The sequence below is a fragment of the Haemorhous mexicanus genome, chromosome 37, assembly GCF_027477595.1.
Source record: "Haemorhous mexicanus isolate bHaeMex1 chromosome 37, bHaeMex1.pri, whole genome shotgun sequence".
NCBI lineage: Eukaryota > Metazoa > Chordata > Aves > Passeriformes > Fringillidae > Haemorhous > Haemorhous mexicanus.
Genome location: NC_082377.1, coordinates 667290 through 680862, shown reverse-complemented (window position 1 = coordinate 680862; position 13573 = coordinate 667290). Strand labels below are relative to the sequence as shown.

Here is a 13573-nt window from a genome sequence, read left to right as displayed (position 1 = left end):
TTTGGGTAAAATTTTGGCAAAATTTGGGCAAATTTTTGGAGAATTATGGGTGATTTTTGCGTGAACTTTGGGTGATTTTTGGGTGAATTTCAGGTGAATTTTTGGGAGAATTTTTAGGTGAATATTGGGGAAATTTTGGGTTAGTTTTGGGGGAATGTTGGGTGAATTTTGGGATAATTTGGGGGGAAGTTTTGGTGAATTTTTGGTAAATTTCAGGTGAATTTTGGGAGAAATTTGGGTGGTTTTTGGGTGAATTTTGGGTGAATTTCGGGTGAATTTTGAAAGAATTCACCCGGAATTCACCCGAAAGAATTTTGGGAGAAATTTGGGAGAATATTGGGTGAATTTTTGGTGAATTTCGAAAGAATTTTGGGAGAAATTTGGGTGATTTTTTTTGTGAATTTCGGGTGAATTTTGGAAGAAATTTGGGAGAAATTTAGGAGAATATTCGGAGAATTTTGGGTGAATTTTTGGTGAATTTCGAACGAATTTTGGGAGAATTTTGGGAGAAATTTGGGAGAATTGTGGGTGAATTTTTGATGAATTTTAGGGGAATTTCGGGTGAATTTTGGGAGAAATTTGGGAGAATTTTGGGCAAATTTTGATTGATTTTTGGGAGAATTTAGTGGGATTTTGGGGGAAATTTGGGTGGGAATTTGTGCCGAATTTGCGCGTTTTGGTTTCAATAATTCAATTTTCTCTCTCCCCTCCCCCTCTCTTGGCCCCTCCCCCTCTCTTGGCCCCTCCCCCAGCCCATGAAGGAGGCTCCGCCCCGCCCTCACTCGGCGGGGGGAGGGGTCGGGCCTCCCCCAGCCCCCTCCCCTCCCCCTCCCGCCTGCCCCGCCCCTCCCCCGTCGCTCCCCCCGCAGTGGGCGGGGCCTGGCGCTCAGCCCCTCCCCCGGGGGCGGGGCCAGCGGCGCAGGAGCGCCCCCCCGGCGGCGGCTGCGGGCGCTGCGGCTCCTGCGGCTCCTCCTGGCCCGGCCCGGCCTCTGGGGGGGGAGGGGCGGCCGCCACCGCCCGGGGGGGAGGGGCCACCGCAAGGCCACGCCCCCCGCGGGGCAGGGGAACGGCCGGCCCCTCCCCCAGGGGGAGAGGAGAGGAGGGGGAGGGGCGGAAGGGGAGCCACGCCCACCGCAGGGGCTGCAGGAGGAGGGGGAGGGGCCGCCCCTCCCCCCGGCGGTGTTGGCGCTGCCCCTCCCCCACCCCGAGAGGTTGGGGGGAGGGGACGGGGATGAAGGTGAGGAGGGGGAGGGGCTTGAAGGGGGAGGGGCCTAAAGTGGGGGGCGGGACTTAAAGTGGGGGCGGGGTTTATAGTGGGGGATGGGCTGAAAGTAGGGTGGGGCCTAATTTGGGGAGGGGCTTGGAGTGGGGAGGGGCCTAAACTGGGAGGTGGGATTGAGAGTGGGGAGGGGCTTAAAAGGAGGGAGGGGCTTTGGAATAGGGAGGGGCTTAAAGTGGGGGAGGGGCTTAAATGGGGGCGGGGTTTAAAGTGGGGGATGGGCTGAAAGTAGGGTGGGGCCTAATTTGGGGAGGGGCTTGGACTGGGGGAGGGGCCTAAACTGGGCGGTGGGATTTAGAGTGGGGAGGGGCTTAAAATGAGGGAGGGGCTTGAATGGGGAGGGGCTTAAAGTGGGGGAGGGGCTAAAAGTGGGGAGGGGCTCAAGGTGGAGGCGGGGCTTCAGGTCCTTCAGGATTTCCAAATTTGGAAGGGGGAGGAGCCCAAAGTTTTAGGAGGAGGGGTCTAAAATTGGGGGTGGAGCCTAACAGAAGAGGGCGGGGCCTAAACAGAAAATGGGGGAGGGGGTTTTGGGGCGGGAAAGGCGAATTTTGGGTCTCTCAGGCCCCTCCCCCCCCGGTTCTCTTCCAGGTCCTCTCCTGAACGGGCTGGGTGGGGGAGGGGCAAAGTGGGGAGGGGCGGGGCCTCTCCAGGGCTGCCCCTCCCCCCTGCGCGCCCCTCCCCCACCCCCCTCCCAGGGCCCCATCCTGATCAGTAACGTCACTGGAGGGGGCGGAGCCGAGCTGGGGCCCCGCCCGCTCCTGTCCGGACAAGGCCACGCCCCTTCCTCCTCATCGGCCACGCCCCCTCCACCGAGAGCTCCGCCCCCCGCCCAGCCCAGCCCTCCCCTGAGGGAGGAGCACGTGACCTGCGTGCAGAGTGAGTGCTGACGTCATCGGTGACGTCATCGTGGGGCGGGGCCTGCTGGGATGGGGGCGGGCTTGGGCGTGTGGGGCAATGACGTCATCAGGGAGGCAAAATCCGGATGGTGACGTCATTGGGGGTGGGATTTGTGGTCATGACGTCATCGGTGGTGGGGTTTGCGGTGATGACATCATCAGGGTTGGGTTTGTTGTGATGACGTCATCAGGGAGGCAGAATTGAGGTGATGACATCACCGGGGGTGGGTTTTGGGGGTGATGACGTCATCGGGGGTGGGGTTTGTGGTGATGACATCATCAAGGAGGCAAAATCGGGGTGATGACGTCACGAGGGGTGGGGTTTGGGGTGATGAGGTCATCAGAGTGGTAAAATTAGGGTGATGATGTCATTGGGAGGAGAAATTGGGGGAGTTTGGGGGAATTTGGTCAATTTGGGGGAAATTTTGGGATTTTGGGTCAAAGTTCTTCAATTTTGGGTCGAGTTTGTTGGATTTGGGGTGGACTTTGGGAATTTCGGGGTAAATTAATCCAATTTTGGGTGGAACTTGGGAATTTTGGGTGAAATTTTGGGATTTTGGGGGGAATTTCGAGATTTGGAGGGGAAATTTCCAAATTTGGGCTCAAATTTCTCCAATTTTCAGTCGAATTTTGTGGGAATTTCCCGGATTTGGAGCTGAATTCGACAGATTTTGAATTTATGGGGAATTTTTGGGATTTTTTGGGGGAATATTTTGGGAATTTTTTGGGGATTTTTTTGGGGGGGAACTTATGGGGAATTTTTGGGGAATTTTGGGATTTTTTTGGGGTTTTTTTGGGGAATTTTTGGGGGAATTTTGATTTTTTTTGGAGAAATTTTTTGGGGGACTTTTTGGGAACATTTTGAGATTTTTTGGGGGAATTTTTTGGAAATTTTTGGGGAAATTTTTGTGGAATTTGTTTTTTTTTTTATTTCGATTCGGGATTTTTTGGGGGGAATTTTGGGATTTTGGGATTTTGGCTTTTTCCTGGCGGGATTTTGGGGTGAATTTGGGTTTTTTCCCCATTTCCAGGCATCCTGGACGAGTTCCTGCAGGCCTACGGGAGCCTCATCCCCGTCAGCGCCGACGAGGTGGTGGAGAAGCTCGAGGACATTTTCCAGCAGGAGTTCAGCACCCCCCAGAGGTGCTGGGCAGATTTTGGGGCTCTTTGGGCCATTTTGGGGAGTCGGGAATTTATTGGGAATTTTTGGGGATTTTTTCGGGGATTTTTTGGGGATTTTTTTGAAATTTTTTTGGAATTTTCTTGAATTTTTAATGGTTTTTTCTTTTTTTTGAGATTTTTTTTTGAATTTTTGAGGGTTTTTTTTTTTTAATTTTTGAGGGATTTTTTGGGGACTTTTTTGGAATTTTTTGAGGATTTTTTTGAGGATTCTTTGGAATTTTCCTGGAATTTTTTGAGGATTTTCTTGGAATTTTGGGGGGATATTTCGGAATACTTCGGAAATATTTCTGGAATTTTTTTAGAATTTTTTGGGGATTTTTTGGGAATTTTTGGGGGATTTTTGGGAGATGTTCTGGAGGATTTTGGGGATTTTTTGGGGAGACTTTTTGGGGGATTTTTTTGTATATTTTGGGGGGGATTTTTGGGGCAGATTTATGGGAAATTTTAGGGAGATTTTTTGGGAGGATTTAGGGTGATTTTATGGAGAGATTTTTGGGTATTTTGGGGGTTTAGAGGATTTTTGGGGGGATTTTTTGGGCTATTTTGGGGAATTTTAGGGGGATTTTTTGGCTATTTTGGGGATTTTTGGGGGATTTTTTTGCGATTTTTGGGCTATTTTGGGGATTTTTGGGGGGATTTTTTTGCAATTTTTGGGACTATTTCTGGGGATTTTTGGGGGGATTTTTTTGTGATTTTTTTTTGGTTATTTTGGGCTATTTTCGGGGTTTTTTTTTTTGCAATTTTTTGGACTATTTTGGGGATTTTTGGGAGGATTTTTTGCGTTTTTTTGGGCTATTTTTGGGATTTTTTTGCAATATTTTTGGGCTATTTTGGGGATTTTTGGGGGGATTTTTTGGCTATTTTGGGGATTTTTGGGGAGATTTTTTTGCGATTTTTGGGACAATTTTGGGGATTTTTTGGGGGGATTTTTTGGCTATTTTGTGGATTTTTGGGGGGATTTTTTGCGATTTTTTGGACTATTTGGGGATTTTGGAGGGATTTTTTTGCAATTTTTGGGACTATATTTGGGGGGATTTTTTTGTGATTTTTTATACTATTTGGGGGATTTTTGGGGGGATTTTTTGGCTTTTTTGGGGATTTTTGGGGGGATTTTTTTGCGATTTTTGGGACTATTTTTGGGGGGATTTTTTTGTGATTTTTTTTTGGCTATTTTGGGGATTTTCGGGGGTTTTTTTTTTTTGCGATTTTTTGGATTGTTTTGGGGATTTTTGGGGGGATTTTATGGCTATTTTGGGGATTTTTGGGGGGATTTTTGCGATTTTTGGGGATTTTTGGGGGGATTTTTTTGTGATTTTTTTGGACTATTTGGGGTATTTTTGGGGGGATTTTTCGGGGGATTTTGGGGATTTTTGGGGGGATTTTTTTGGCTGTTTTGGGGATTTTGGGGGGGATTTTTTTGCGATTTTTGGGACTTTTTTGGGGGGATTTTTTGGGCTATTTTGGGGATTTTTGGGGAGATTTTTTTGCGATTTTTTGGGCTATTTTGGGGATTTTTGGGGGGATTTTTTGGGCTATTTTGGGGATTTTTGGGGAGATTTTTTTGCGATTTTTTGGACTATTTTGGGGGGATTTTTTGGGCTATTTTGGGGATTTCTGGGGGGATTTTTGGGAGGATTCTCTGGCTGTTTCCTGGGGATCTTTGGGCGGTTTTGGGGCGGTTGGTGAGGCCGTTCTGTCCGCAGGAGGGGCTCGGTGCAGCAGCTGCTGCAGTCCTACCAGCGGCTCCCGGGGAACGCGCTGCTGCGCGGCTTCCGCGTCAGCTACAAGCGCCACGTGCTCACCATGGACGACCTGCAGACCCTCTACGGCCCCAACTGGCTCAACGACCAGGTCTGGCCACTCGGGGGAGGAATCCCGCGAGCTGGGGGAAACTGGGAACTTTTGGGGATTTTTGGGGATTTTTGGGGATTTTTTTGGGGTTTATTTCGAATTTTTGGGGATTTTTTGGGGATTTATTTTGAATTTTTGGGGGATTTTTGGGCGATTTTTTGGTGATTTTTGGTGATTTTTGGGGGGTTTTTTTTGGGAATATTTTGGGGATTTTTTTAGATTTTTTTGTAAATTTTTGGAATATTTTTTGGGATTTTTGGGGATTTTTTTCGGGATTTTTTTGGGATTTATTTCGAATTTTTGGGGATTTTTAAGGGATTTTTTGGTGATTTTTTGGTGATTTATGGGAATTTTTGGGGGTTTTTTTGGGGGAATATTTTGGGGATTTTTTTAGATTTTTTTGTGAATTTTTGGAAAATTTTGGGGGATTTTTTTGGGGATTTTTTGGGGATTTATTTCGAATTTTTGGGGATTTTTTGGGGATTTTTGGGGAATTTTGGGGGATTTTTTGGTGATTTATGGGGATTTTGGGGTTTTTTTGGGGGGGAATATTTTGGGGATTTGTTTAGAATTTTTTGGCGTATTTTTGGGGATTTTTGGGGGATTTTTTGGGATTTATTTCGAATTTTTGGAAAATTTTTCGCGATTTTTGGGGATTTTTGGGGATTTTTTGGTGATTTACGGGGATTTTTGGGGTTTTGCTTGGGGAATATTTTGGGGATTTTTTTGGATTTTTTGGTGAATTTTTAGAAAATTGTTGGGGATTTTTGCGGGATTTTTAGGGGATTTATTTCAAAATTTTGGGGATTTTGGGGGGATTTTTTAGGGATTTTTAGGGGAATTTTTGGAGGTTTTTTGGTAATTTACGGGGATTTTTGGGTTTTTTTTTTGGGGGGGAATATTTTGGGGATTTTTTTAGATTTTTTGGTGAATTTTTAGAAAATTTTTTGGGATTTTTGGGGAATTTTTAGGGAATTTTTGGGAATTTTTTGGAGAATATTTTGGGGAATTTTTGGGTTTTTTTCTGGGGAATTTTTTGGGATTTTTGGGAACTTTTTGGGAATTTTTAAAGAATTTTTGGGGATGTTTTGGGAATTTTTGGGGGATATTTTGGAATTTTTGGGGATTTTTGGGGAATATTTGGGGAACTTTGGGGTTTTTTTCTGGGGAATTTTTAGGGATTTTTTTGGGATTTTTGGGAACTTTTTGGGAATTTTTAAAGAATTTTTGGGGATTTTTTGGGAATATTTGGGGAGATTTTTTGGGGATTTTGGGGAGAATTTTTGGGGATTTTGGGGAGTTTTTTGGGAGATTTTTTGGGGGATTTTTGGGCATTCTTGGGGCCATTTCAGGTGATGAACATGTACGGGGACCTGGTCATGGACGCCGTACCCGACAAGGTGAGAGGGGGGCGTGGCCTGCGATGGGCGTGGCCCTACTGGGCGTGTCCCAGGTGCGGTGGGCGTGTCCCAGCGTGGCCCCTCCCCCGTCCAGGTGCATTTCTTCAACTCCTTCTTCTACGACAAACTGCGCACGCGCGGCTACGAGGGCGTGCAGCGCTGGACCAAGAACGTGAGGGGCGGGGCCACAGGGGGGCGGGGCCAGCTCTGGGTGTGGCCAATGTGGGTGTGGCCACGTGTAGTCATGAGTAGGTGTGGCCACAGGGGCACCGCTGGACCAAGAGAGCGAGGGGCGGGGCCTAAAGGGATGGGTGGGGCTTAGATGGGTGGGGTGAGGTGTGGGCGTGGCCATGGGAGGGTGGAGCCAGTTGTAGTCATGACCACCTGTGGGTGTGGCCAGGTGTGGGTGCGGTTTCAAGACCAAAAATCTGAAGGGCGGGGCCTAAAGAGGTGGGTGTGTCATTAGTGGGCGTGTCCCAGGTGTGTCCCCGCCCCCAGCATGAGTCTGACCACGCCCACAAACACTCAGAGCCCCCCCCTTTAACCCCTCCCCCTCCCAAACCCCGCCCATTTCCCCCGGGATTTTTTGCTGGGTGGGCGTGTCCCTCGGTGGGCGTGTCCCAGGTGTGTCCCCGCCCCCAGCATGAGTCTGACCACGCCCACAAACATGCAGAGCCCCCCCTTTAACCCCTCCCCCGCCCAAACCCCGCCCATTTCCGCCGGGATTTTTTGCTGGGCGGGCGTGTCCCTCGGTGGGCGTGTCCCAGGTGTGGCCCCGCCCCCCGGGCAGGTGGACATCTTCGGCAAGGAGCTGCTGCTGATCCCCATCCACCTGGAGGTGCACTGGTCCCTGGTGGCCGTGGACGTGGCCCGCAGGACCATCACCTACTTCGACTCCCAGCGCACCCTCAACCGCCGCTGCCCCAAGGTGGGCGGGGCCTCGCGGGGGGGCGGGGCCTGCCGGAGACGGGGCGTGGTCCGCGGATCCAAATGGAGTGGGCGGGGCTTGGTTTTGTCCCCGCTCGTTGGGGTTTTTTGGGGCAAAATTTGAATAATTTTGGGGTGGGAAGGGTTAAAAAATGGGGAGTTGCCTCCAAATGTGGGCGTGGTCACGCCAAAAGGGGGCGTGGCTATGCAGATTAAAGATGGGAGGAGTGGGGTTTTGTTTTATCTCAGTTTTGGGTGTTTTTTGGGTAAAATTTAAATAATTTTGGGGTGGGAAGGGTTAAAAAAGGGGGAGTTGCCTCCAAGTGTGGGCGTGGTCACGCCAAAATGGGGTGTGGCTATGCAGATTAAAGATGGGAGGAGTGGGGTTTTGTTTTATCTCAGTTTTGGGTGTTTTTTGGGTAAAATTTAAATAACTTCGGGGTGGAAAGGGTTAAAAAAGGGAATCACATCCAAATGTGGGCGTGGTCACCCCAAAAGGGGGCGTGGTTATGCTGAATAAGGATGGAGGGCGGGGTTTCATTTTATCCCCGCTCGTTGGGGTCGTTTGGGTCAAATTTAATTATTTAATTAGTTTTGGGGTGGAAAGGGTTAAAAAATGGGGCGTTGGCTCTAAATGTGGGCGTGGTCACGCCAAACGGGGCGTGGTCATGTATGAGTACGTGTCAGGGGTGGGGGTTCTGTGTAGCCACGCCCCTTTGTCGGTTTTGGGTAAAATTTGAATAATTTTGAGGTGGGAAGCGTTTAAATGAATGGGCGTGGCCCCTGAGTTGTGGGCGTGGCTTTCTCAAAGTGGGCGTGGTGTGGTTTGTAACTGAGAAAGGGGCGGAGCTTGGCTCAGGCAGCATTTTGGAGCAATTATGCAAATTAGGAATTTGCATCTACACACCCACCTCGGTTCTGGGGTGGGAGGGGTTAAACGGAAAGGGGCGTGGCTCAAAATTGTAGGCGTGTCCAAGAACACATGAAGGGCGTGGCTAAGCAAAAGGGGCGTGGCCAAGCCTAACACACCTAAATACCTTTTAAAAATCTCAAAACAAAGTGGGTGGGGCTTAAATGGGTGTGGTGGTGGGCGTGGTTTAATAGATGGGCGGAGCCCTTTAGGGAGAGATGGGTGGGCGTGGCTTGACAATTTAGGGGGCGTGGCTTCATAGTTTGAAGCTGTTTCTTCACATTTTGAGGGCGTGGCTGTAGCTTTGTGGGCGGGGCTTGAAAGCAGGTGACTGATGGGTGTGGCCACGCCTCGTTTGGCCCCTCCCCGCCTGACCACGCCCCCTTTTGGCCCCGCCCCCAGCACATCTGCCGCTACCTGCAGGCCGAGGCCGACAAGAAGGAGCGGCCGGACTTCAGGGAGGGCTGGAGAGGAGCCTTCAAAATGGTGAGGGGGGAGCCCCAAAAACCCCCAAATTCACCCCAAAAATCTGCCCCAGGATGGCCCCAAATCCCCTCGGGATGGGGCTAAAAATCCTCCAGGAACTGTCCCAAAAAATCCCAAAATTATCCCAAAAATTGGCAAAAATAGCCCCAAAAATCTGCCCCGAAATGGGGCAAAATTTGGGGGTTTTGGGGCTTAAAAATTCTCAAAAAAATCCCCAAATTCACCCCAAAAATCTGCTCTGAATGGCCCCAAATCCCCTTTGGATGGGCCCAAAAATCCCCCAAAAATTGTCCCAAAAAATCCCAAAATTATCCCAAAAATTGGCAAAAATAGCCCCAAAAGTCTGCCCCGAAATGGGGCAAAATTTGGGGGTTTTGGGGCTTAAAAATTCTCAAAAAAATCCCTAAATTCACCCCAAAAATCTGCCCCGGGCTGGCCCCAAATCCCCTCGGGATGGGGCTAAAAATCCTCCAGGAATTGTCCCAAAAAACCCCAAAATTATCCCAAAAATTGGCAAAAATAGCCCCAAAAATCTGCCCCGAGGTGGGGCAAAATTTGGGGGTTTGGGGGCTTAAAAATTCTCAAAAAAACCCCAAATTCACCCCAAAAATCTGCTCTGATTGGCCCCAAATCCCCTCTGGATAGGCCCAAAAATCCCCCAAAAATTGTCCCAAAAAATCCCAAAATTATCCCAAAAATTGGCAAAAATAGCCCCAAAAATCTGCTCTGAGATGGGGTAAAATTTGGGGTTTTGGGGCTTAAAAATTCTCAAAAAAATCCCTAAATTCACCCCAAAAATCTGCCCCGGGCTGGCCCCAAATCCCCTCGGGATAGCCCAAAAATCCCCCAAAAATTGTCCCAAAAAATCCCAAAATTATCCCAAAAAATGACAAAAATAGCCCCAAAATCCCTAAAAATCCGCCTCGAAATCCCTTTAAAAACCCCCAAAAAAACCCTTAAAAAATCCCAAAAAATCCCCCAAAAAGTCTCCTTTAAAATCCCCCCAAAAATTCCTTAAAATGTTTCCCAAAAAATCCCAAAAAATCCTTAAAAATCCGCATTAAAAATCCCTTAAAAAGCCTCAAAAATCCTCAAAAAAATCTTTAAAAAATCCCCAAAAATCCTTAAAAAAAACCCCAAAATCCCTTAAAAAATCCCCCAAAAATCCCTAAAAAAATCCCCAAAAAACCCTCAAAAAATCCCCAAAAAATCCTTTTAAAAATCCCCAAAAATCCTTTTAAAAACTCCCCAAGCAAGGAGCCCCAAAAAGGCCAAATTTGGGTTTTTCCCCCCAGAACGTCGCCCGGCAGAACAACGACAGCGACTGCGGCGCCTTCGTGCTGCAGGTGGGGAATTCGGGGGGATTTGGGGAATTTGGGGAATTTGGGGAATTTTTGGGGAATTTGGGGAATTTTTGGGGAATTTGGGAATTTTTGGGGGGAATTTGGGGGAATTTAGGACAATTTTAGGAGAATTTGGGGAATTTTGGGGAATTTTGGGGGATTTTTAAGGGGAATTTTGGGATGGATTTGGGATTTTTGGGGGATTTTTGGGTGAATTTGGGGAATTTTGGGGTGGATTTTTGGGGGGAATTTGGGGAAATTTCTGGAATTTTTGGGGAGGGATTTTTGGGAGGATTTTTTTTTGGTTTTTTGGGGATTTTTGAGTGAATTTGGGGGCGATTTTTGGGAGGATTCTGGGAATTTTGGGAGGGATTTTTGGGTGAATTTGGGGAATTTTGGGGAGGGATTTTTGGGGAAATTTCTGGAATTTTTGGGGAGGGATTTTTGGGAGGATTTTTTTGGTTTTTGGGATTTTTGAGTGAATTTTTGGGGCTATTTTTGGGAGGATTCTGGGAATTTTGGGAGGGATTTTTGGGTGAATTTGGGGAATTTTGGGGTGGATTTTTGGGGGGAATTTGGGGAAATTTCTGGAATTTTTGGGGAGGGATTTTTGGGGGGATTTTTTTTGGTTTTTTGGGGATTTTTGAGTGAATTTGGGGGCGATTTTTGGGAGGATTCTGGGAATTTTGGGAGGGATTTTTGGGTGAATTTGGGGAATTTTTGGGGGGAATTTTTGGGTGGATTTTGGGGGATTTTGGGGGGGATTTTGGGGGGAATTCCGCATTTTTTGGGGTAGGTTTGGGGTGGATTTTTGGCTGCATTTTGCTCTCTCTTGGACCAGATGTTTTTTCTTTTTTCCCCCCTTTTTTCCCCCCCCTTTCCCCCTTTCCCCCCATTCCCTCCTGACCCAAAATCGGATTTTTTGGGAGGATTTTTGGGTGGATTTGGGGGATTTTTTTGGGGGGGTTTTTGGGGGATTTTTGGGTGAATTTGGGGTTTTTTTGGGGGGGATTTTTGGGAGGATTTTTTGGAGGAATTTTGGAGGGAATTCTGGGATTTTTGGGTGGATTTTTGGGGGAATTCTGGGATTTTTTTTGGGAGGATTTTTAGGTGAATTCGGGGAAGATTTTTGGGTGAATTTGTGGGATTTTTGGGGAGGGATTTTTGGGTGAATTTGTGGAATTTTTGGGAAAAAAATTTCAGCAAAACCCCAGAATATTTAACAGAGAGAATTCTTTAAATTGAATTTCTATTTCCAATTTAATTCCAATTTTTTTTATTTTTCCCCCCCTTTTTTTCCCCCTTTTTCCCCCTTTCCCCCCATCCCCTCCTGACCCAAATTGGGATTTTTTTGCCCCAAATTTCCCCCCAGTACTGCAAGTTCCTGGCGCTGGGGCGCCCGTTCAGCTTCACGCAGCAGGACATGCCCCACCTGCGCCGCCTGATGTACAAGGAGCTCTGCCACTGCCAGCTCGCCCTCTGAGCCCCCAGAATCCAAACCTGGCACCCCCAGACCTCCCAAAAACGGGAAAAATTAAAAAAAACCCGAAAGAAACCCGAAAATCCGGCCAGAAATGGTCAAAATGGGGAGAAAAACGGGAGTTTGGGGGGGAAAAGGGGATTTTTGGGGGGGAAATTGGGAGTTTTTCGGAGGGAAATGGGAGGGTTTGGGGTGATTGCAAAATTTTGGGGCCCCCTGGATCCCCAAAAAATAGAAAAATTAAAAAAATAATAAAAAAATCTGAAAGTTCTGCGAAAAATGGTCTAAATATGGAGAAAAAACGGGATTTTTGGGATGAAAATGGGAGGGTTTGGGGGGATTCGGAAATTTTGGGGACCCCCTGGATCCTAAAAAATGGAAAAATTCAAAAAAAACCCCAAGAAAATCTGGAAATTCTGGGAAAAATGGTCAAAATATGGGAAAAAATGGGAATTTGGGGGGAAAATGGGATTTTTTGGGGGGAAAAATGGGAGGATTTCGGGGGATTTCAAGGTTTTGGGACCCCAAATATCCTAAAAAATGGAAAAAAGAAAAAAAACCCGAAGGAAATCTGAAAATCCTGGGAAAAATGGTCAAAATGTGGAGAAAAATGGGAATTTTGGGGGAAAATAGGATTTTTTGGGGGAAATGGGAGGAATTTGGGGGATTCTGAAATTTTGGGAGCCCCAAATGTCTTAAAAAATGGAAAAAATTTTTAAAAAAAGGAAGAAAATCAGAAAAAAGCACGAAAATCTGGTGAAAAATGGTCAAAATGTGAGGAAAAATGGGAAATTTGGGGGAAAAACGGGAAGAAAAATGGAAACAATTGGGATTTTTTGGGTTTCCCAGATCCTAAAACTGCAAAAATCTCAAATAAAATTCAACAAAGCCCCAAAAAATCTGAAAATCCTGAGGGAAATGGCCAAAAAAAATGGAAAAAATTGGGATTTTTTTGGGGGGAATTGGAGAAGTTTTGGGGTTGGGGGTCCCAAAGAAATGTGGGAATGGTTTGGATGCCAAGAAGTCCAAAAATACCCCAAAAAATACGAAAAAAAAAGGAGAAAAAGCTGTTAAAAATCCCCCAAAAGAAATAAATAAAAAATCTGGAAAAAATCAAAAAAAATTAAAAAAAAAATTCCAAAAAAAAAAAAAATCCCCAAAATTCCCGAAAATAAAAATATTTTGGTGTCAAAGGAAGAAAATCGGAGCCGTTTTGGGGGGATTGGGGACAATTTGGGGATCTTGGGGAAAACTGGGCGAAATTTTGGGGGATTTTGGGGCGAGTTGGGGATTTTTGGGAATTCTCGGGGGCATTTTGGGGGGGTTTGGGGGATTTGGGGGGTTTTGAGATTTTGGGCCATTTTTGGGCCATTTCAGGGCCATTTCAGGGCAATTTCAGGGCCATTTCTGGGCCATTTTGGGAGCATTTTTGGGCCATTTCAGGGCCTTTTTTGGGCCATTTTGGGAGCATTTTTGGGCCATTTCAGGGCCATTTTTGGGCCATTTTTGGGCCATTTTTGGGCCATTTCAGGGCCATTTCTGGGCCATTTTTGGGCCATTTTTGGGCCATTTCTGGGCCATTTTGGGCCCATTCGCGGCCGTTCCGGGGGGGTCGCGCCCACCCAGCGGGGAGTGGGGGAAGGGGCGCCCTCCCCCACCCTCTTCACTTCCGGTGCGCGGCCCCTTTAAGAGCCCCTCCCCCCCTTTTCAGAGTCTCCCCTCCTCCCCCCGTGAAATTTTGGGGTCGCCCGTAAGGGGGGAGGGGCGCCCGACCCCCCCTTCCCCTCCCCACAACGTGGTTCAGTCCAGCCACGCCCCC

General features: G+C 47.4%; 1 protein-coding gene across 1 annotated transcript; it reads left to right on the top strand.

Annotated features, from left to right (window-relative positions):
- Positions 1–1959: 1959 nt before the first annotated feature.
- SENP3 (SUMO specific peptidase 3) lies at positions 1960–12034 on the top strand (the record flags this gene model as incomplete). Its single annotated transcript, XM_059872607.1, has 9 exons — positions 1960–2155; positions 3207–3318; positions 5061–5208; positions 6561–6608; positions 6703–6780; positions 7399–7536; positions 8848–8931; positions 10227–10277; positions 11647–12034. Coding segments are annotated over 9 exons (966 nt in total), but the record flags the coding sequence as incomplete, so codon positions are not given.
- Positions 12035–13573: the final 1539 nt, after the last annotated feature.